This window comes from Engystomops pustulosus, chromosome 8, assembly GCF_040894005.1.
Source record: "Engystomops pustulosus chromosome 8, aEngPut4.maternal, whole genome shotgun sequence".
Classification (NCBI taxonomy): Eukaryota; Metazoa; Chordata; class Amphibia; order Anura; family Leptodactylidae; genus Engystomops; species Engystomops pustulosus.
In genome coordinates this window covers 53482182-53503871 of record NC_092418.1, presented here as the reverse complement: position 1 = coordinate 53503871, position 21690 = coordinate 53482182, and the positions used below count along the sequence as shown (strand labels likewise).

General features: G+C 46.3%; 1 protein-coding gene across 6 annotated transcripts in view; it reads left to right on the top strand.

The window, feature by feature from the left end:
• The window catches only part of MFSD6 (major facilitator superfamily domain containing 6), a 212875-nt gene extending 192852 nt beyond the window's left edge, over positions 1–20023 (top strand). For all 6 annotated transcript variants that reach the window (XM_072120951.1, XM_072120950.1, XM_072120945.1 and 3 more), the window contains 2 exons: positions 18340–18620; positions 19198–20023. In XM_072120951.1, coding sequence (XP_071977052.1) covers positions 18340–18620; positions 19198–19401 — 485 coding nt within the window. In that variant the 3' untranslated portion in view covers positions 19402–20023. The remainder of the gene's footprint in view (positions 1–18339; positions 18621–19197) is intronic.
• Positions 20024–21690: the final 1667 nt, after the last annotated feature.

Here is a 21690-nt window from a genome sequence, read left to right as displayed (position 1 = left end):
CCGGCTGTGACTGATAGCCGGCACCCCAGTGTAACACCCGCGATCGGAGTTGTCTCCGATCGCGGGTGCTTAACCCGTTAAATGCCGCGGTCAGCGCGACCGCGGCATCTAACATGTATCTGGGGGGTCTTTCCCCCACGATCGGCCCCCCCAAACCGTTTTCGGGGTGCGCCGATCGTTGCTATAGTAACTCTGGGGTCCGATCTGGACCCCAGAGTTACCTGCAAGAATTGCCAGTAAGATGGCGTCTGTGACGTCATCTTACTGGCACAGTGCCAGCCTATGCAAGTGTATAGGCTGACACTGATAATACTCTGCAATACATGAGTATTGCAGAATATTATCATGAAGAAGCAATCAGAAGATTGCTTCTTCATGTCCCATGGTATAAAAGTGAAAAAGTAAAAAAAAAAATGTTATTCAATAAAAATAATAGTAAAAAATAGTAATAAATCACTAAAAATGCCCAAAACCCCCAAAACATATAAAGAGACATATAACTAAAAAAAAAGTCTAAATCATAACACAAACCCCACATATATAGTATCACCGCGTCCGTAACAACCCGTAGAATAAAAGTAAATCATTATTGAACCCCCACGATAAACGCCGTAAAAAAAAACTGCTATAAACCTTCCAAAAATTATGATTTTTAGCTATTCAATCCCACAAAAAATGCTATAAAATGCGATCAAAAAACCATGTGTACTCCGACATGATACTGGTGCAAAGTACAACATGTCCCGCAAAAAACAAGCCATCAACCAGCTCCGTAGCCAAAAAAGTAACAATGTTATGCCACTTGGAAGACGGCAATACATAAATGATAGATTTTTCCCCACATTAGGGTTTTGTTTGACAAATTTAGTAAAACGTAAGAAAATATATTCAAGTCTGGTATCCCCGTAATCGTATCAACCCATAGAATAAAGATAACATGATTATTAGTCTATACGGTGAACACCAAAAAAAAAAAGTAAAAAATCCAGTACAGAATTGATGCTTTTCTACTCCTGCCCTCAAAAAAAGTTCCTAAATTTTCAACAATAGGTGATACCAACCCCAAAATGGTAACAATGGAAAAAGCATCTCATCCCGCAAAAAAAATGGCATCACATGGCCCCAATAACGCAAAAGCGAAAATTTTATAGCCTTCAAAAGGGGCCAATGAGGAAACTAAAATCCTGGCAGCTGCAGGGCGCTCCTTTCCTTCTGCGTCTCGCTGTGCGCCCATAAAAGTAACGGCCACATGTGGGGGGTCTTTGTACTCAGGAGAAATTGCAGAACAAATTGTATGGTGGGTTTTCTCTTTTTATATTTTGGAAATGTGTAAATTTTAGTGCTAAATGAACGTATAAGGGAACAATGTGACCATTCTAAATTTCACCTCCATTTTGATTCAATTACTATGAAGATCTCAAGGGGTTAACAATCTTCGTAAAAGCTGTTTCTGATAGCTTGAGGGGTGCAGATTTGAAAATGGGTAGATTATATAGGGGGGTTTGATGCTAAATATGTAAAATTTCATTCCAAACTGTATTTATCCCCAAAATAGTCAATTCTGAAAATCCGGAAAAGCGATATTCTTTTTGTAAGCCGCGTGACATCAAAATAAATTATCCAGACATATCAAAAATTATGAAAATGTAAAGTAGACAAATGGGAAATGTTATTCAGCAACTTATTTAGGTGGTAAATCTATCTGCCTGGAAACGCAATGATTTTGAATTTCGAAAATGGCAAATTTTTCAAAAAATTTATCATATTTTCTTTTTTTTTGTAAATAAACGCAAAACTTATCAGCCAAAATTTACCACTAAAATGAAGTACAACATGTGGGGAAAAAACAGTCTCAGAATCGTTTTGATAAGTAACAGTGTTCAAAAGTTATAACCATATAAAGCGACGCAGGTCAGAATCCAAAAAATCGGGCTGAGCCTTAACCTGCAAAATGGCTACGTCCTTAAGGGGTTAAGGTCCATATTTGGGCCTGAAAACGGATGTGAAGGATTAATGCACACGCTGTAACACTTTATGCATATATCGTGTTAAAATATATAACGCCAGTGTTAAAATAAAAAAGTATATGTTTTGCATACGTTTTCCAAAAAGACATGAATAATGCAGCAGCCCACGGTTTTCTATAAATAACGCATAAAGACCAATGGCGGGTGTTAATATATGTGGTAAATCTTCATAAATCTATACTCACCTTCCGGGTTCTACTCCCCTGCTCCCCAGGCTCATTACTTTGATACGGCAATGTTGCGGCCGCTTGACAACATTGCATCCCAGACGCGTAATAATGATTCACATCACTGAGTTACTAGTGCACATGAGTTCTGGTGCTGTCTGCTCCACATTCTGGATACGAAGGTAGGAAAGTTTCCCAGTTACAACTTCAATCACCTTGTGTGGGGACAGAACAGTCAGAAATTTCCCCGTCAACAAGCTCATGTTTAGTGAATCTACCAGGATATATTTTATGTCTGGACAAGCCTCAGGGGAAGCTCCCTGTATCTGTAATATCCTGTAAATGCAGCAAAGTCTTCTTCAGACCATCCTCCTACTAAGAGACTTCCTGTAAATACCTCACGTTGCTGCAGTCACAGAGTTTTGAAAACCCCACAATTAACCCCTTAAGGACGCAGGGTTTTTCGGCCGATTTCTCGCTCTCCAACTTCAAAAATCCATAACTTTTTCATTTTTCCGTGTAGAGGCCTGTGTGAGGGCTTATTTTGTGCGTAACAAATTTTACTTTCCCGTGATGTTATTTATTTTAACATGCCGTGTACTGCGTAGCTGAAAAAAAATTCCAAATGTGGAAAAATTGAAAAAAAACGTCACGTGCGTCACGTTCTTGTGGGCTCAGTTTTTACGACTTTCACTCTTCGCTCCAAATAACACGCCTACTTTATTCTCTGGTTCGGTGCGATCGCGGTGATACCAAATTTATATAGGTTTTATTGTGTTTTAATACATTTTCAAAAATTAAACGAATGTGTACAAAAAAGAAAAAAAAATTTTTGCCATCTTCTGACGCTAATAACTTTTCCATACTTTGGCGCACAGAGATGTGTGAGGTGTCATTTTTTGCGAAATGAGGCGACGTTTTCATTGCTTCCATTTTGAGGTCTGTGCGATATTTTGATCATTTTTTATTTCATTTTTTATGTTATGTAAAAAGGTGTAAAAGTCGCATTTCGGACATTTGGGCGCCATTTCCCGTCTCGGAGGTCACCGCCGGCCGTAACCGTTTTTATATTTTGATAGATCGGGCATTTTGGGACGCGGCGATACCTAATATGTTCGTGATTTTTACTGTTTATTATGTTTTATATCCGTTCTAGGGAAAGGGGGGTGATTTGAACTTTTAATATTTTATTAATTTTTTTTATTTTTTAAACTTTTTTTTTTCTTTTTTTTTTCACTATCTTTTAGACCATCTAGGGTACATTAACCCTAGATGGTCAGATCGCTGCTACCATATACTGCAATACTTCTGTATTGCAATATATGGCATTTTTGCAGCACATTCATTACAATGAGCCACTGGCTCATTGTAACGAATCTGCAGCTGCCAGATAGCCTCGTGTCAAAAGAAGACACGAGGCTACCATGGCAACCGATCGCCGCCCCCCGATGACGTTCGGGGGCGTGGCGATCGAAAAAAAGATGGCGGCGCCCGCGCGCCGCCGTCTTTTAAGTGCCGCCGGCGACTTTGCCGGCGGCAACGGGGGGGTTAATAGCCGCGATCGGTGCTAGCACCGACCGCGGTTATTAGCGGTGGGGGTTTTATGCATTTTGCAAAAACCCCCACCTTTGTATGAAGAGGACTCAGCCCGTGAGCCCTCTTCATACACTCCTTATACCTCTGCGCCGTAGAGCTACGGCGCAGAGCGTTAAGGAGTTAAATAACCCTGGGAATATTATTTGGGAGTCTCACAGAAGCTGTGCTGCGATTTTTAGCCCTAAATCAAAAAGTTTTTTTCTTAAAGAGACGTTGCACCTTAATATAAAATGGCTGAAAAAGATGTGGAACAATAAAAACACAGCAAAGACAGAAAAGGGAACTCACACTTCCAGCAGACGAGATTGCACGACCAAGATGCTCTCTCAAACCATTACACTACAAAAGATGAGTTCTGTGATGACCTTGAAGAGCTATGGAAACAAGTTACGTCCCTCATGTCAGGCTTTCAATCCTTCAAAGGTACTTTTGGCAAAGTGTATTATCTTCTTAAAAGACTCTAATATTCATGAAGCCTTAACAGAGCTGAAAAAGAATCAGTAGATAAAGAGACTTCATGGTGCAGAATGCTAAAGCGGAACTCCATATCTCTCATTTACAAGAGACTAGATCGCACACATCAAATTCATCCCAACATTCGTCACAAACATGCAGATCATTATGCTCGAGAAGCTAAGTCCTGAGTGACAGATTACTAAAGACCCGCATAGATGCCGAGCAATCCAAAGACGAAAAGGAATTAATGGCAGGCGCTCAGGCTAAAAAAGATAGAGCAGAAGCAGAGGCTCGGGTAAAGACTCTTCAAATAGAGATGGAAGAGGAAATTGCATTAGCCAAAGTAATGGTACTTGAGAAAGCATTGAGCCAAGGTCTTGATCCAGTTTGCTCACACCACAGGAAAAAGACAATCTAGTTGATTGCACCAGTGATTATGTGCTGTAACAGTCATCTGCAACGCTACCTATTCTCATGTGGTTAGATAGGTTCGGCACCAACCACTATACTTCAACAGATCCCCACATATAGCCAGGCCCCGCTCTTCCCTGTACCGCACCTTGATAGAATAAAGATAGTTCGTTACATTGGTGAGTGCCACCTTGCTTTTCTTTGGAGTGGAGCTCCCTATTCTCATTACTGTTCGAACTGACAATGCTGAAACCTACAAGTCAGCTCCACCGGAGGTTCCAGTGCCATCAATAGCACCCGCATAAACTAATAATAATAACCCTGATGTGCCTTTTCATGGACAGTTATCTCCGCAAGATGGCCATTAGTTTTTTTTTTTTCTGTCCAACTTTCACAGCATAAGCAGCAGTCATCAGAATTTCCAGAGGCTAAACCACAGCTCAACCCTGCAGTTACCTCATTCTACCCAGGAACATCTCACCCTTTCACGCCAAGCAACCCATATGCCAGAGAGGTACCACAAGTTGACACGGCAACAAGCAGTGAGAAAGCAGATATGTCTGAGTTTGCTAGGTATATGATTAGCAGGGAGCTGATCAATACTAGTCTCTCAAAATTTGCCGACAGTGCCTGGAAAGCAACCTTCAAAGCTGCCATCCCCAGCCTTAACCTAACGCAGAACAAGAGCTTGACCTCCTGGTGAAGTGGTTGGGGCCAGGCTCTACAAATTGCATCAAGTGCCTCAGGACTGTTTATGTGGGACAAGCTGAAGCATGTCTTGCTGCTGCCTGGCAGAGGCTTGAGCATACCTTTGGCAGTGCTGGAGCAATGGAGAAATCTTAAGGAGGTAAACAAGCTTCAGGACTATAGTGATCTGCTTATGGAACTGGAACTTGCCAAAAGAGACCCTCATCTATCTGGACTGTGTTATTTAGATATCGCCCTTGAGGTGAACCCAATGGTCACAAAGCTGCCATACAGTTTGCAAGAGAAATGGGCAACACCAGTCTCAAGATACAAAAGGACAATGTCACCTTTCCCCCATTTGTTCGGTTTTGCAGGTTCATCAATGAACAGGCTCAATGGGAGCCTCGACACCACAACTGCATCATCATGAAGATACGAAGGCATAACATAAAAACACAGAGAAACAAAGAACAGTGTGAATGTAAGACCAACCAGCCACCACCTGCAGTAGCCCCTGGTAAACGCCATACTAACTTTTCAGGAGACCAGTCCTTCAATTGTGAATGCCCCATTCACAAAAAAAAAACACATTTGGTAAACAGATGCAGAAGATTTAGGTCTAAACCCATACAGGGACGCAAGAAAATCCTCACCGAGCTAGCGGTATGTTTCAGATGTTGTGCTTCATTGGAGCATATGGCAAAGGACTGTAAATCTGCCATTGAGTGTGAGGAGTGTCACACTGACAGACATGCCACAGCTATGCAACTGGCCCCACTCACCAGAGATTCACTGGCTGCAGTTAGCAGTATTCCCGTTCCAAACCATGGCGGGGAGCCCCAGAAACCTGCTAACTCAGATGTTTCATCCTCATTCTTGGAGGCAAAGAGACAAATGTTGTGCTAGAATATGTTTTATCAGGGTTTACCCAGAGGGACAACCAGAAAGGGCTATAAAAATGTATGTGAAGCATCTAGCCGGACCTAAGTTTTTCAAAGCATTTGGGATCAAGGGACCCGCAAAACCCTATACTTTAAATACCTGTTCAGGTAACCTGAGTGAAGTTGCCCCCCCCCACCTTGTTCAAATCAAACAAAATTGGTGTCAAACGTTTGTGCTACGTTTGTGCTGGTTTGTGCAGCAGAAATTTTCGTTTGTGCCGCTATCGTTTTTAAGATTTTAATGAAAGTTTCCAGAGGTCATCAGAGGTCAACCAGCCCCCCCACATTGCCCAAATCAAACAAAACTGGTGTCGAACAATTCTGCTACGTTTGTGCTGGTTTGTGCTGCGCAAATTTTTGTTTGTGCTGCTTTTGTTTTGAATATATGAACAAAAAATTAAAGTTCAAAAGTTCAAGCAGCCCCCCCACATTAACCGAATCAAACAAAACGGGTGTCAAACGTTAGTGCTACGTTTGTGCTGGTTTGTGCAGCAAAAATTTTCGTTTGTGCCGCTATCATTTTTAATATATTCATACTTTTTTGCAGAGGTCATCAGAGTTCATTTCTTCCAAAGTACAATGTGTTTGCTAGCTCCCCCTGGTGGTCAAACCAGGGAAGTGTCACTAGGTTTGTTTTTAACCAGTTCATCCTAAACACCTCAAACACCTGAACATACCTTAAAAATTATAGCGGCACAAACAAAAATTTTTGCTGCACAAACCAGCACAAACGTAGCACTAACGTTTGACACCAGTTTTGTTTGATTCGGTTAATGTGGGGGGGCTGCTTGAACTTCTGAACTTTAATTTTTTGTTCATATATTCAAAACAAAAGCAGCACAAACAAAAATTTGCGCAGCACAAACCAGCACAAACGTAGCAGAATTGTTCGGCACCAGTTTTGTTTGATTTGGGCAATGTGGGGGGGCTGGTTGACCTCTGATGACCCCTGGAAACTTTCATTAAAATCTCGAAAACGATGGCGGCACAAACAAAAATTTCTGCTGCACAAACCAGCACAAACGTAGCACAAACGTTTGACACCAATTTTGTTTGATTTGAACAAGGTGGGGGGGCCAACTTCACTCAGGTGTTCAGGTAGCCTAGAGACTTGTGACAGAAGAGCACAGGGATTCAATGCTACTGCAATCAATAGGGATACAGAGATACCTCTACCTACATTGATTGAATGTGGACAAATACAAGGATCACAGGGATGAAATTCCTACCCCAGAAGCGGCTTTTCACCAACCACACCTGGTCGTTGTTATCCCACCTTTGGATATGAAAGCCGAGATTCTACTCCTGCTTTAGCAGGGACAATCTAAATGTATACAAGGTGCGTCAACAGTGTAACGGTCCTGACTATGCCCCGTGTGCCCAGAGACTGGACGTGGGATGGGTAGTCATAGGAAAGGTATGCTTGGATCAACCAGGAGTTGACTCTTTTAAGACATGTGTGCAGGTGTGGACGCACATATTACATCAAGCCATGCCCTCAGGTGTGGACGCACATATTACATCAAGCCATGCCCTCATCACTATAAGGTGAAAGACAAACATCCAGATCTCTGATGTCATTTTCTCGCCCTATGCTGATGACCTGGGGAGATCAGTGTTTCTCACAACTAAGGATGACAATAAAGTAGCCTTGTCAGTAGAGGACAGAGAATTTATCATGATAATGGACAGTATGTCCTCTAAAGATTAAACCAATCATTGGGTTTTACCATTGCCCTTCCGAGCTTCCAGGGCAAGACTCCCAAATAATCGGGCACAAGCTTTGTCTAGATTTAACTCTCTTCAGCATACCCTAAACAACAAGCCTTAAATGAGATAACATGTAGTCACCTTTATGGAAAAAATATTCTGGATAAACAACACAGAACTGGCTCCATCCTTAAAGATAAATGAGGAGTGCTGGTACTTGCCTTCATTTGGAGTATACCATCCGCGGAAACCTAATTAAATTAGTGTTGTGTTTGACTCAAGCTCCAAACATCAAGGTGTATCTTTTAATGATGTCCTTCTCACAGGTCCAGAATTTCTGCTGGAACAAGCGAACAAACATGTTCAGGAGGACTTCAGAATCAGTTAATGATCCAGAAATACGCACTTAGGTTGGTGCACTAGTCACTGGAACAAAGCCAACCTCCAGCTTTGGTTGTCAATGCTTTGAACGCTTCTCCAGTTGGAGGAGACTCATCAGAACTATCGCAAGGATAGTGCATATTGCAAGATGCTATCACCATACACCTGGAGATAAAGATTGTTGTGCTTGGCATAGCTGCCATAAACCCTTGTCTGTAGAGGACATTTCTCATAGTGAATTCCTTATAATACATCACATGCAGCAGGAAGAATTCAATGCAGAATGGAAGTGCCTGTATAACAAACAGCAGGTTCCAGCAAAAAGCCCTATTGCCAATATGAATCCATTTATGGACAGTTTTGGATTGTTTAGGGTTGGTGGCCAGCTAAATCAAGCTGACCTGGGAATTGCGGAGCAAAATCGTCTCATCTTTCCCAGCAAACATTAGGGCTCATTTACTAAGAGTCCAAACGCTGCACTTTCGACGGGTTTCCCGAATATTTCCAATTTGTGCTGAATTACCCCGGGATTTTGGCACACGCGATCGGATTGTGTCGCATCGGCGCTGGCTTTCACGCAACAGAAATCAGGGGCGTGGCCGTTGAACAACCCGATAGATTCGGAAAAAACGTGGAATTTAAAAAAGAATTTGTGTCGCAAGATCAGCGCTTACATGCATCGGGACAAAGAAGGTGATCTCCGGCGGACCTCGCCGTAGCAACGACACCTGCTGGATATCAGGTGCACGGTCCTTAGTGAATCCCGGCAGACCCGAATTAGCGTCAGACAACTAGCCGCCAGATCGTTACTGGACCGGGTAAGTAAATGTGCCTCATTATGTCACCATCTTGTTGATCCAACACCACCATGAAAAGACAGAACGCCAAGTCAGTGGACCAGCGAAGCAGTTAAGGTCTGACCGTGGAAGCAACTTCATCGGAGCATGTCAAGAACAAAATATCGACACAAATCCCATCCAAGATAAGTTGGCAAAGAACGTTTGCACTTGGATTTTTATTCCTCCATATAGTTCCCACATGGGAGGCGCCTGGGAAAAGATCATTGGGATCGTATGCAGTATCTTAAATTCTATACTAATGGATGGGAATTATTCTAGACTTACACAAGAGACTCTGGTTACTCTACTCGCTCAAGTTTCCGTCATCATCATCTTCAAGACCTCTTGTGCCAGTATCAATGGATCCTGAAACGCCAGCCATACTGATTCCAGCTACTATTCTCACCCAGAAGACCGGGAATCTATTAATGGCGAGTAAAGAGTATACACAAGCAAACATCTACCAATAACAGTGGAAACATGTACAATACTTAGAAGATTACTTCTGGAACAGATGGCGAAAGGAGTATCTTGTAATTCTTCAAGGAAGAAGATGGCAACACCATAATCCAAATCTGAAAGAAGGAGACCTTGTGTTGATGAAAGGATTGACTGGCCTATGGGACCAGTCGCAAAAGTTCTTTCCAACAAAGACTGCAAAATTCGTAAGGTGGACTTGAAGATCTCCATGAAGGGCAGTTCTAAAACATTTGCAAGGCCAATCAATGACCTCATTCGGATACTGCCCTTTGAGGATGTTCCTGTAGGATGAACAGAACTAAACTTTAATCCATTGATCTTATTCCTGAGTTGAGAAACAGGCCTAACTTAGTGTTTTATATTGTATTCTAACATTTTATTACAGGTTTCGGACTATGGGGCACATTTACTTACCCGATCCAGCGCTGCATTCTCAGTCGAGGATTCGGGTCTTGCGGCGATTCAGTAAGCTAGTGTGCCCGATGTCCACCAGGTGTCGCTGCTGCGCTGGAGTTTGCCGGAGTTCACTGTCCTATCCTGGGTGCAGGTAAGCGTGTGTCAAGCGACGCATCTTTAAAAAAAAAAATACAGCGTTTCGGGCCCTTAGTAAATGACCCCCAATATCTTTTAGACATTAGTTCATAGTGAAATCCCCAAAGGGAATTCCAGACGGGGAGTATGCTGTTCCCCTTAGTTATAAATGTTGTTATGTTATGTTCATATTACTGCATTCTGTTCTGCCTCCATTCTTGTTATATGTGACACATATTGGTGCTATGCTTCCATCTGCTGGTCAGGATGTACATTTTCTTCCTCTACGTGTTTGATAAAATTTTGGGTGTCGTTTTGGAGCCCTGTTCCCTGGTTATTTTCCTGTGACAGCCATTTTAGGTTGCCTGTTACTGGGAACACACATGTTTTGGGCTACTGAAGCATCAATTTTCGACCAGCAGCAACAAATGCATACCTCCCAACTTTTGGGTAAGCGAAAGAGGGACACAAAGCCTCTCCTCCTTTTTCTTGTCCCACCCACAGGCATAATATAATATTGAACTTGATGGTCCCCCCATGGTACAACGCCCCTTAATTTGCCCCCCCCCCCTTCCCGTAGCCTCCTGTCCCTAATGCAACTCTGCAACATGTAAAACTTTAAATTCTTTAATTTTAGCCTCCCTTTACATTTGGTCCCTTTACAGGGACCACACCCCTTTTCACATGGTGTTGTCCCTGTTCTCCATCCTCCTCATTCTGTGCCCTTCTGTCCTCCATCCTCCTCCTGTAGCCTTCTGTCCTCCAGCCTCCTCCTGTCCTCCAGCTTCCTCCTGTACTCCAATCTCCTCCTGTAGCCTCCTGTCCTCCAGCCTCCTCCTGTAGCCTCCTGTCCTCCAGCCTCCTCCTGTAGCCTCCTGTCCTCCAGCCTCCTCCTGTAGCCTCCTGTCCTCCAGCGTCCTCCTGTAGCCTCCTTTCCTCCAGCCTCCTCCTGTAGCCTCCTGTCCTCCAGCCTCCTCCTGTCCTCCAGCCTCCTCCTGTCCTCCAGCCTCCTCCTGTCCTCCATCCTCCTCCTGTAGCCTTCTGTCCTCCATCCTCCTCCTGTAGCCTCCTTTCCTCCAGCCTCCTCCTGTAGCCTCCTTTCCTCCAGCCTCCTCCTGTAGCCTCCTGTCCTCCAGCCTCCTCCTGTCCTCCAGCCTCCTCCTGTAGCCTCCTTTCCTCCAGCCTCCTCCGGTCCTCCAGCCTCCTCCTGTAGCCTCCTGGCCTCCAGCCTCCTCCTGTAGCCTTCTGTCCTCCAGCCTCCTCCTGTCCTCCAGCCTCCTGTCCTCCAGCCCGCTCCTGTCCTCCAGCCTCCTCTTGTCCTCCAGCCTCCCCCTGTAGCCTCCTGTCCAACAGTCTCATCCTGCAGCCTTCTGTCCTCCAGCCTCCTCCTATAGCCTTCTGTCCTCCAGCCTCCTCCTATAGCCTTCTGTCCTCCAGCCTCCTCCTATAGCCTTCTGTCCTCCAGCCTCCTCCTGTGTTCTCCTGTGACCTCCTGTACTCCAGCCTCCTCTTGTACTCCAGCCTCCTCTTGTACTCCAGCCTACTCTAGTCCTCCAGCCTCCTCCTGTCCTCCAGCCTCCTCCTGTAGCCTTCTGTCCTCCATCCTCCTCCTGTAGCCTCCTGTCCTCCAGCCTCCTACTGTAGCCTCCTGTCCTCCATCCTCCTCCTGTAGTCTCCTGTCCTCTTCCTGTCCTCCAGCCTCCTCCTGTGGCCTCCTGTCCTCCATCCTCCTCCTGTAGCCTCCTGTCTTCCATCCTCCTCCTGTAGCCTCCTGTCCTCCAGCCTCCTCCTGTCCTCCAGCCTCCTCCTGTAGCCTCCTCTCCTCCAGCCTCCTCCTGTAGCCTCCTGTCTTCCAGCCCCTTCCTGTGAGCTCCTGTCCTCCATCCTCCTCCTGTAGCCTCCATCCTCCAGCCTCCTCCTGTAGCCTCCTGTCCTCCAGCCTCCTCCTGTCCTCCAGCCTCCTCCTGTAGTCTCCTGTCCTCCTACTGTAGCCTCCTGTCCTCCATCCTCCTCCTGTAGTCTCCTGTCCTCCATCCTCCTCCTGTAGTCTCCTGTCCTCCATCCTCCTCCTGTAGTCTCCTGTCCTCCTACTGTAGCCTCCTGTCCTCCAACCTCCTCCTGTAGCCTCCTGTCCTCCCTTCTCCTCCTGTAGTATCCTGACCTCCTCCTGTAGTCTCTTGTCCTCCTCCTGTAGTATCCTGACCTCCTCCTGTCCTCCAGCCTCCTCCTGTAGTCTCCTGTCCTCCATCCTCTTCCTGTAGCCTCCTGTCCCTCCTCCTGTGGCCTCCTGTCCTCCAGCCTCCTCCTGTCCTCCAGCCTTCTCCTGTTGCCACCTGTCCTCCAGCCTCCTCCTGTCCTCCAGCCTCCTCCTGTGGCCTCCTGTCCTCCAGCCTCCTCCTGTGGCCTCCTGGTCTCCATCCTCTTCCTGTAGCCTCCTGTCCCTCCTCCTGTGGCCTCCTGTCCTCCAGCCTTCTCCTGTTGCCACCTGTCCTCCAGCCTCCTATTGTACCTCCTGTCCTCCAGCCTCCCCCTGTCCTCCAGCCTCCTCCTGTCCTCCTGTCCTCCATCCTCTTCCTATAGCCTCCATCCTCCTTCTGTAGTCTCCTGTTCTCCAGCCTCCTCCTGTAGTCTCCTGGTCTCCATCCTCCTCCTGTAGTCTCCTGGTCTCCATCCTCCTCCTGTAGTCTCCTGGTCTCCATCCTCCTCCTGTAGTCTCCTGGTCTCCATCCTCCTCCTGTAGTCTCCTGGTCTCCATCCTCCTCCTGTAGTCTCCTGGTCTCCAGCCTCCTCCTGTAGTCTCCTGGTCTCCAGCCTCCTCCTGTAGTCTCCTGTCCTCCAGCCTCCTCCTGTAGTCTCCTGTCCTCCTCCTGTAGCTTCCTGTCTTCAGCCTCCTCCTGTGGCCTCCTGTCCTCCATCCTCCTCCTGTAGCCTCCATCCTCCTCCTGTAGCCTCCTTTCCGCCAACCTCTTCCTGTGGCCTCCTGTCCTCCATCCTCCTCCTGTAGCCTCCTCCTGTAGCCTCCGTCCTCCTCCTGTAGCCTCCTGTCCACCATCCTCCTCCTGTCCTCCAGCCTCTTTCTGTATCCCCGGTTCTCCAACCTCCTCCTGTCCTCCATCCTCCTCTTGTGATCCCCTGTCCTCCATCCTCCTCCTGTGGCCTCCTGTCTTCCAGCCTGATTCTGTGGCCCCCTGTCCTCTATCCTCCTCCTGTAGCCTCCTGTCCAACAGTCTCCTCCTGCAGCCTTCTGTCCTCCAGCCTCCTCCTATAGCCTTCTGTCCTCCAGCCTCCTCCTGTCACCTCCTGTCCTCCAGCCTCCTCCTGTGACCTCCTGTACTCCAGCCTCCTCTTGTACTCCAGCCTCCTCTTGTACTCCAGCCTCCTCTTGTACTCCAGCCTCCTCTTGTACTCCAGCCTCCTCTTGTACTCCAGTCTCCTCTTGTACTCCAGTCTCCTCTTGTACTCCAGTCTCCTCTTGTACTCCAGCCTCCTCTTGTACTCCAGCCTCCTCTTGTACTCCAGCCTCCTCTTGTACTCCAGCCTCCTCTTGTACTCCAGCCTCCTCTTGTACTCCAGCCTCCTCTTGTACTCCAGCCTCCTCTTGTACTCCAGCCTCCTCTTGTAGCCTTCTGTCCTCCATCCTCCTCCTGTAGCCTCCTGTCCTCCAGCCTCCTCCTGTAGCCTCCTGTCCTCCATCCTCCTCCTGTAGCCACCTGTCCTCCAGCCTCCTCCTGTAGCCTCCTGTCCTCCAGCCTCCTCCTGTAGCCTCCTCTCCTCCTGTAGCCTCCTCCTGTAGCCTCCTGTCTTCCAGCCCCTTCCTGTGACCTCCTGTCCTCCATCCTCCTCCTGTAGCCTCCTGTCCTCCAGCCTCCTCCTGTCCTCCAGCCTCCTCCTGTAGTCTCCTGTCCTCCTACTGTAGCCTCCTGTCCTCCAGCCTCCTCCTGTAGTCTCCTGGTCTCCATCCTCCTCCTGTAGTCTCCTTGTCTCCAGCCTCCTCCTGTAGTCTCCTGTCCTCCAGCCTCCTCCTGTAGTGTCCTGTCCTCTTCCTGTCCTCCAGCCTCCTCCTGTGGCCTCCTGTCCTCCATCCTCCTCCTGTAGCCTCCATCCTCCTCCTGTAGCCTCCTGTCCTCCATCCTTCTCCTGTCCACCATCCTCCTCCTGCAGCCTCCTGTCCTCCAGCCTCTTTCTGTATCCCCGGTTCTCCAACCTCCTCCTGTCCTCCATCCTCCTCTTGTGATCCCCTGTCCTCCATCCTCCTCCTGTGGCCTCCTGTCTTCCAGCCTGATTCTGTGGCCCCCTGTCCTCTATCCTCCTTCTGTGGCCTCCTGTCCTCCAGCTTCCTCATGTGGCCTTCTGTCTTCCAACCTCCTTCTTCTGCTCCCCAGCCTGCTCCAGCATCCTCCTGTCTTCCAGCATCCTCCGGTCTTCCAGCCTCCTCCTGCCCCCCAGCCTTTTCCTCCTGCCCCCAGCCTGCTCCAGCGTCCTCCCCCTCCTTGTTCCCCTGCCTCCTCCTGTCCTCCATCCTCATTCTGTGGCCTCCTGTACCCCAGCATCCTCCTCCTGTTCCTCAGTCTCCTCCAGCATCATCCTGTCCTGCAGCCTCTTGTCCTCCAGCCTCCTCCTCCTGTCCTCCAGCCTCCTATCCCCCAGCCTCCTCCTCCTGTCCTCCATCCTCCCCCTGTGATCCACTGTCCTCCATCCTCCTCCTGTCCTCCATCCTCCTCCTGTCCTCCATCCTCCTCCTGTCCTCCAGCCTCCTCCTGTCCTCCAGCCTCATTCTGTGTCCTCCTTTTCCGCAGGCTCCTGTGGCCTCCTGTCTTCCAGCCTCATTCTGTGGCCCCCTGTCCTCTATCCTCCTCCTGTGGTCTCCTGTCCTCCAGCTTCCTCATGTGGCCTTCTGTCTTCCAGACTCCTCCTTCTGCTCCCCAGCCTGCTCCAGCATCCCCCCCGTCTTCCAGCCTCCTCCTCCTGCCCCCAGCCTGCTCCAGCATCCTCCTCCTCCTTGTTCCCCTGCCTCCTCCTGTCCTCCATCCTCTTTCTGTGGCCTCCTGTACCCCAGCCTCCTCCTCCTGTCCCCCAGTCTCCTCCAGCATCATCCTGTCCTCCAGCCTCCTGTCCCCCAGCCTCCTCCTCCTGCCCCCAGCCTGCTCCAGCATCCTCCTCCTCCTTGTTCCCCGCCTCCTCCTGTCCCCCAGCCTCCTCCAGTCTCCTCCTCCTGTCCCCAAGGATACAAAAAATATAGGTTTTATAATGTATTTATACTTTTACAAAAATTAAAACCTCCTCTTCATTTTGCCATCTTCTGATGCTAATAACTTTTTCATACTTCAGTGTACGGAGCTGTGTTAGGTGTAATATTTTGCGAGATCAGATGACATTTTCAATGTTACGATTTTTAGGACAGTACAGCCTTTTAAAAAATTTTTTACATGTTTTATATTTAGCAAAATGGCGAAAAAGTGTCATTTTTCACTTTGGGCGCTCTTTTAGTTATTTTTTGGGTTTAAACTCTGGGAATAACCGTTATTATATTTTGATAGATTTCAGACACGGTGATACCTAACATGTTTGTGATTTTTACTGTTTATTTAGTTTTATATCAATTATAGGGAAAAGGGGTCATTTGAATTTTTTATATTTTATAATTTTTTTTTTAACTACAGGCACCAATCAAGGGGTTAACTTCTGTGATTGGTGCAAGCAAAAATCACAGCTGTTAGTGATGGGTGATTGCTGTAATATGCAGCAAACCCCATGTCTGTATGAAGAGGGCTCACCCCGTGAGCCCCATTCATACACCCTAAGCCGCATAAGCCACTTTTCACCTTCCTCACACGGCCATTTTTTCAGATCTGCCCAGTGTCACTATAAGTGGTTATAACATTGGAGCTTCAACATGTGGGTGTTTTGTGTATTTTATTCAATTTTACTGAATAAAAACTAATTTGGAGAAAATCTTGTACGTTTTAGCATCATCATCTTTTCATATGCATAATTTTTTTATTTTTCGGCTGATAAATCTGGTGAGGGGCTTCTTTTTTATTAGAAGAGTTGTTCTTTTTAGTGTCTTATTTTAGAGTACAGAACTTTTTTTTATAACTCTTTAGGGCATTTCTTTTTAAAGGTATTAATTAAAAATGATCTTTTTTCGGAAAGTTTTTTGCATTGTTTTTCTCCGGCGTTTACTGTGCGGGTCCAGTAACGATTCTGTTTTATTATACAAATTGTTACGGACACGGCAATACCAAATATGTGGCGGTTTTTTGTGTTTTTGTGTGTTTTATACTTTATTAAGTGTTTTTATGGGAAAGTGACATTTTTGGGGCTTATATTTTTATGTATTTTTTTTATTTATTATAATGTGTAGTGTTTAGTGTTTTTACATGTTTTTACTTTTCCATACTTGAACTAGCGATGCTCAGACGCTGGTTCTAGTCCAATACACTGCTCGACAATACATTTTCATTGTAGAGCAGTGTAAACTGTTTGAGCATGCAGGCGCATGCGCGGACAGTTTACAGTCAGACCCGCAAGGGATCTGACTGCCGGGGAGATCGGGCCACCCCTGAGCACTCGGGAGACTTCGGGGCTGCGCACGGGGGATCCGATCCATAGCGGGAACACCCTTACACGCCGAAGTCATGCTTGACCGCGACATGTAAGGGGTTGACACCCGCAATTGGAGTCCGCTACAATCGTGAGTGTTAGAGTGCAGAGACATTGCGATTATTTCAGGGCTTGTACGTCACAAAGCTGCCATACAAGTCCTGATAGATTTCTCCTGTCACACACTGACCTGTACATGTGTATGCTGTGATGGTCAGGCTGTGTCCTACCTCATCCCTGCTATGGAGATGCTCCCAATACACGTCTGTAGCTGCTGGAGGGTGGGAGCACATGACACAAGCTTCTATCATCTCTGTGCTGCCCCCCTCCCCTGCACAGCTATCAGGAGAAGGAGCAGAGGAGTCTCCAGGGTCTATGGCCGGGTCACAAAGCAGCCGCTCTTCAGGTGACCCCCCCCCATGATGATTCCTCCACACACATTGCAGCTCACATAGGGGGGGGAGAGGGGCTGTGCGGTGTTGTGTTGGCAGCTCAGCATCTGAAGACACAGCGGCCGCGCTGCCCCTGTGTCTCTGTAGCCAGTGTGTCCCTGGACCAGGAGATGGGACTCAAGTCTCTTGGTCCGGGACAATGCAGAGCAAAGCGTGTCAATCTATTAACCTCCCAGGGTGGCGGGACAGAGCTAAAAAATCGTGCTGTATCTGAGGTAAATAAACTAAGTCTTGCTTCACATCATTGAGCTACTGCATTTTACTGCATGTGCCTCGTGGTCATACAACTATTCCTTCGTGGCCTGTATGGCTGCCAGCAGTTGTTCACAAGGTCCGGGACTAGACATTTTGCCACCTCTCTGGCCAGCCGTTAGTAATCTACCTCACCCACCTGGGGCTATGTAGTCTCAGTAGAAAAAGGTCTCAGGTCGCTGGCTGCCTTGGTTGCAGTTTCTCAGTTACGGCTGTGTTCTAGGACTCAAGGGTTGCCGGACCTTGGGTGAGGTTACAGGCACGACTTCTGGCCACTTCGGAAAAGGTATCGCTCCATAAAAAAGTGCTGGTATAATGTTGGTGGCACTGCTTATTCGGGCCACTGGACTCATATTATCGCTGGTCTAGAGCAATGTGCGGCGGGGGTTGGGCGGAGCTCACTAACATGTATCTGTCTCCATCAGCGCCGACCCTGGAAGTCCAAAATTACAATTTTATATCTTTTTTATTTGAAGCCTAAAATATGGCAAAAGGTAGTAAAGTTCAAGGGTTCCGAATACTTTCACAAGGCACTGTACGTTCTGCTCAATGTAACTGCCTGTAAATCTGCAGCACTGAAGGCTCTAAATACATTCCCCAGAGCTCCTTAGGCTCATTTGCATAATTTTAAAAGTTGATTTTAGAAGGATGGGGCACGTGGATAACAAATATAATTAGATTACTATAGTCACAGTACATTAAATGCCCCTGTTTTATCCATACTTGATTTTGATGCTAGATATCTTTTAACACATGGATAATAAAGAGGTGTTTTCTAATAATTTATCACTATTATTTTACTATAGATGCATCCATGTTGGCAGAAAGAATTCCTGTTCCCTCCAGCCCAGTTCCTATAGCAACTATTGATCTGGTACCACATCATTCAGAGAACATCATGCCTACTATTCAAGTAAAACTTCCACCTAAAAAGACAAGGTACCAGGAGGAACAAGAGGACATCAATAGACCAGCTTGGGGAATAAGCTCTTCTCCTTGGGTCACTCTTGCTTACGCTTTTTATCAGATAAAGGAAATGTTGGCACTTGCCAAAACTAGCCCAATCTCGGAACATCAGCCACTGCAGGTAATTTCTTCTGGAGGAGACCCTGGATTATGTTTGCATCATATATTTTTAGTGTCGCAGAGAAAGAGATTTTGTTTTGTGCGCAAAAAAAGTTCTCTTAATCCCCTAGTGATCCTAACATGGTAAAGTTTGCATACAGCACTAAATAAGTAGCAGATATACTGAATCACTTGATGAACATTAGCGATTATTATTAAGACCGTATAGGCACACGGACAACTTACCATGTATACTCGAGTATAAGCCTAGTTTTTCAGTACAAAAAATGTGTTGAAACTCCAAACTCGGCTTATACTCGAGTAAAAATAATATCGGTTTTACCAGATTTTTGTGGTAAAATTAGGGGCCTCGGCTTATACTTGGGTATGCTTATACCCGAGTTTATACGGTATGTAAAGAGTGGCAACCCCTTTAACTATCCTTGTTTCTTTTTCCCTTTTTTCTATCCACAATATATCCATTTGTACATCAATATCCAAATGTAAACACCGTCACATTACAGTTGTTATATAAAGCAAAATATAGCTAAAGCGGTAGAAAAAATAGACTTTGATTTATTTATTTTTTATTTTTCCAGACAAATAATGAATGTAATACAGCTAATAGATCTCCTCAACTTGAAGATACAACAACTGAGGCACCCACCACTTCTCCTGATATTCAGGAGGACGGCCTTGCTGCTAATCCAGGAATTAATGACCACACACAAGGAAATGACTTAATCTGGTCACAGGAAAACTCTGGGGGTGCACACTCTCTGCCAGAAAACATTGGGAATTGATGTGTTCAATGTTTGTTTAACCAATTCACTAGTTAAACACTGAAAATGTTTGGTTTTTAAAAAAACGATTCTTATATTAAGGCTACATTCACATAAACATATGGGGGACATACATTTGGCCGGCCGATAATATATGTTCCCCATAGTCGGCTATGGTGGCCGGGCTCTGTACAGTGAACACAACCAGTGCTCACTGTACCGTGCCGTGGACAGAAAAAAGTTAGAGCATTCTTTACCTTAGGCTACATGCACACTGCCGTGAGGCCGCCGCACTGTTGCACGGCGGGCACACGGCGGCGCGGGGAGAGGAGGAGGTGAGCGCAGCTCACCCCCGCCCCTCTTCCTAGTGATATATGGCCGCGGCGCCGTAATACGGGAAAAGATAGGACATGTCCTATCTTTTCCCGGGCTATGGAGCGGTACGGTGCTGCACCGTACCGCTCCCGTAGGGCGCCGTGAGCCCATAGAAGTGTATGGGGGACGTATATATTTGAAAACTGATGTGAAAAAATATGTGAATGTGAAACCACCCTAATGGTTATCTGTTTTAATAGTTATGTACTGTAAATCAAGCTTTTTGTGTTATGTTCTGCAGAAATAATAAAAATTATATTGTCAGGGGTTTCTTGTTTCACAAACCACATGCCACATGAAATACTGAACGATTCCATCATTATAAATGTATAGTTGGAAGAATGGGACACATTTAATTAACTGTCCGACGAAGTTCCCCAAAACTGCATTTCGCCTTACGAAACCCATTGGGCTTGATCAAGACACACCCCAGGATATTAATTTCCTTTTTAAAGATTTAGGAACCTATTTAAATACAGTCATTGTTAGATGGCTATTAATGGTACCCTAGCCTTATCGTCAAACGGTATTGAACCTGGCACGTAAGCATATTATGGCAGGACACCTAGGCACTACAGAAATGCTGGAACGCATCTTGCAGCATTTCTATTGGCCAGGAGTGTACCATAAGGTAAAAAATATTGTGAAACCTGCCCTGCTTATCAGTTGCATGCTCCCATGGTACACTTTCGAAGTTTGTTATTGAGGTACCCTCTGTGGAGGAGTAGTCGTTGTGTGGAGGAGTAGGCATTCTGTGGAGGAGTAGTAGTAGTTTTGTGGAGGTTGTGTACTATTCCCCCCCATCATGTCCCAGAAGACATACACTGACTTGGAGGCATATAATTATATGGCCTCCGACACAGAGTCTGCTAATGGATAAGATTGTCCATTTTATTTGTCTACCTCGTCCTCCCAAAGCGACTCTGAGGAACCCCCAAGAAAGCGCATTCAGAGTAGTGCTAAAGTCCCTGGCGTAAAAATATTGTGAAACCTGCCCTGCTTGTCAGTTGCGTGCTCCCATGGTACACTTTCGAAGTCTGTTATTGAGGTAAAAGGTGGAAAGGTGGACGATGGATTTGGTGGAACTTCTGGTTAAATCTGCTCAGGGGCATCTGCATATTCTGGTAGTCATGGACTATGCTACCCGAAATCCTGAGGCCATCCCACTACGGCACACATCTGCAAAATTAATTGCTAAAGAATAGTTTGCCATATTTTGCTAAGTAGGACTACCTAAGGAAATCCACACAGATCAAGGAACCCCATTGATGTAAAAAGTCACCAAGGAGATTTGTCGGCTCTTTAATATCAAATAGTTAATAAAACACCTTTGTGTACCATCCTCAGAATGATGGATTGTTAGGGCAGTTTAACAAAACCCTAAAGAGTGGGCGGCTAGGCATTCTCTGGGGTATGCGTTCTGTGGAGGGGGTATGCCTTCTGTGGAGGGGTAGGCGTTCTGTGGAGGAGTAGACGTGTGGAGGAGGCGGCATTGTGTGGAGGAGGAGGCGTTCTGTGGAGGATTAGTAGTAGTTCTGTGGAGGTTGTGTACTATTCCCCACATCATGTACCAGAAGACATACACTGACTTGGAGGTATATAATTATATGGCCTCTGACACGGAGTCTGCTAATGGATAATATTGTCCGTTTTATTTGTCTACCTCGTCCTCCCAAGGCGACTCTGAGAAACCCCTAAGAAAGCGCCTTCAGAGTAGTGCTAAAGTCCCTGGGGTTTCTGTTTTAGTGCCTGAGCTTCTGCTGAAGTGTCTGGGATTTCTGACCCCAAATGTGTAACCCCCAGTAACTATGCCCCTCAGGTCCCTGATTTTACTGGCAGTCTAGAGATACGCAGAGACACGGCAGGGCTCAGACCAGTGGACTTTTTTAAGTTCTTTATTAGTGAGGACCTAATTGGTCTGATTGTATCCCAGAC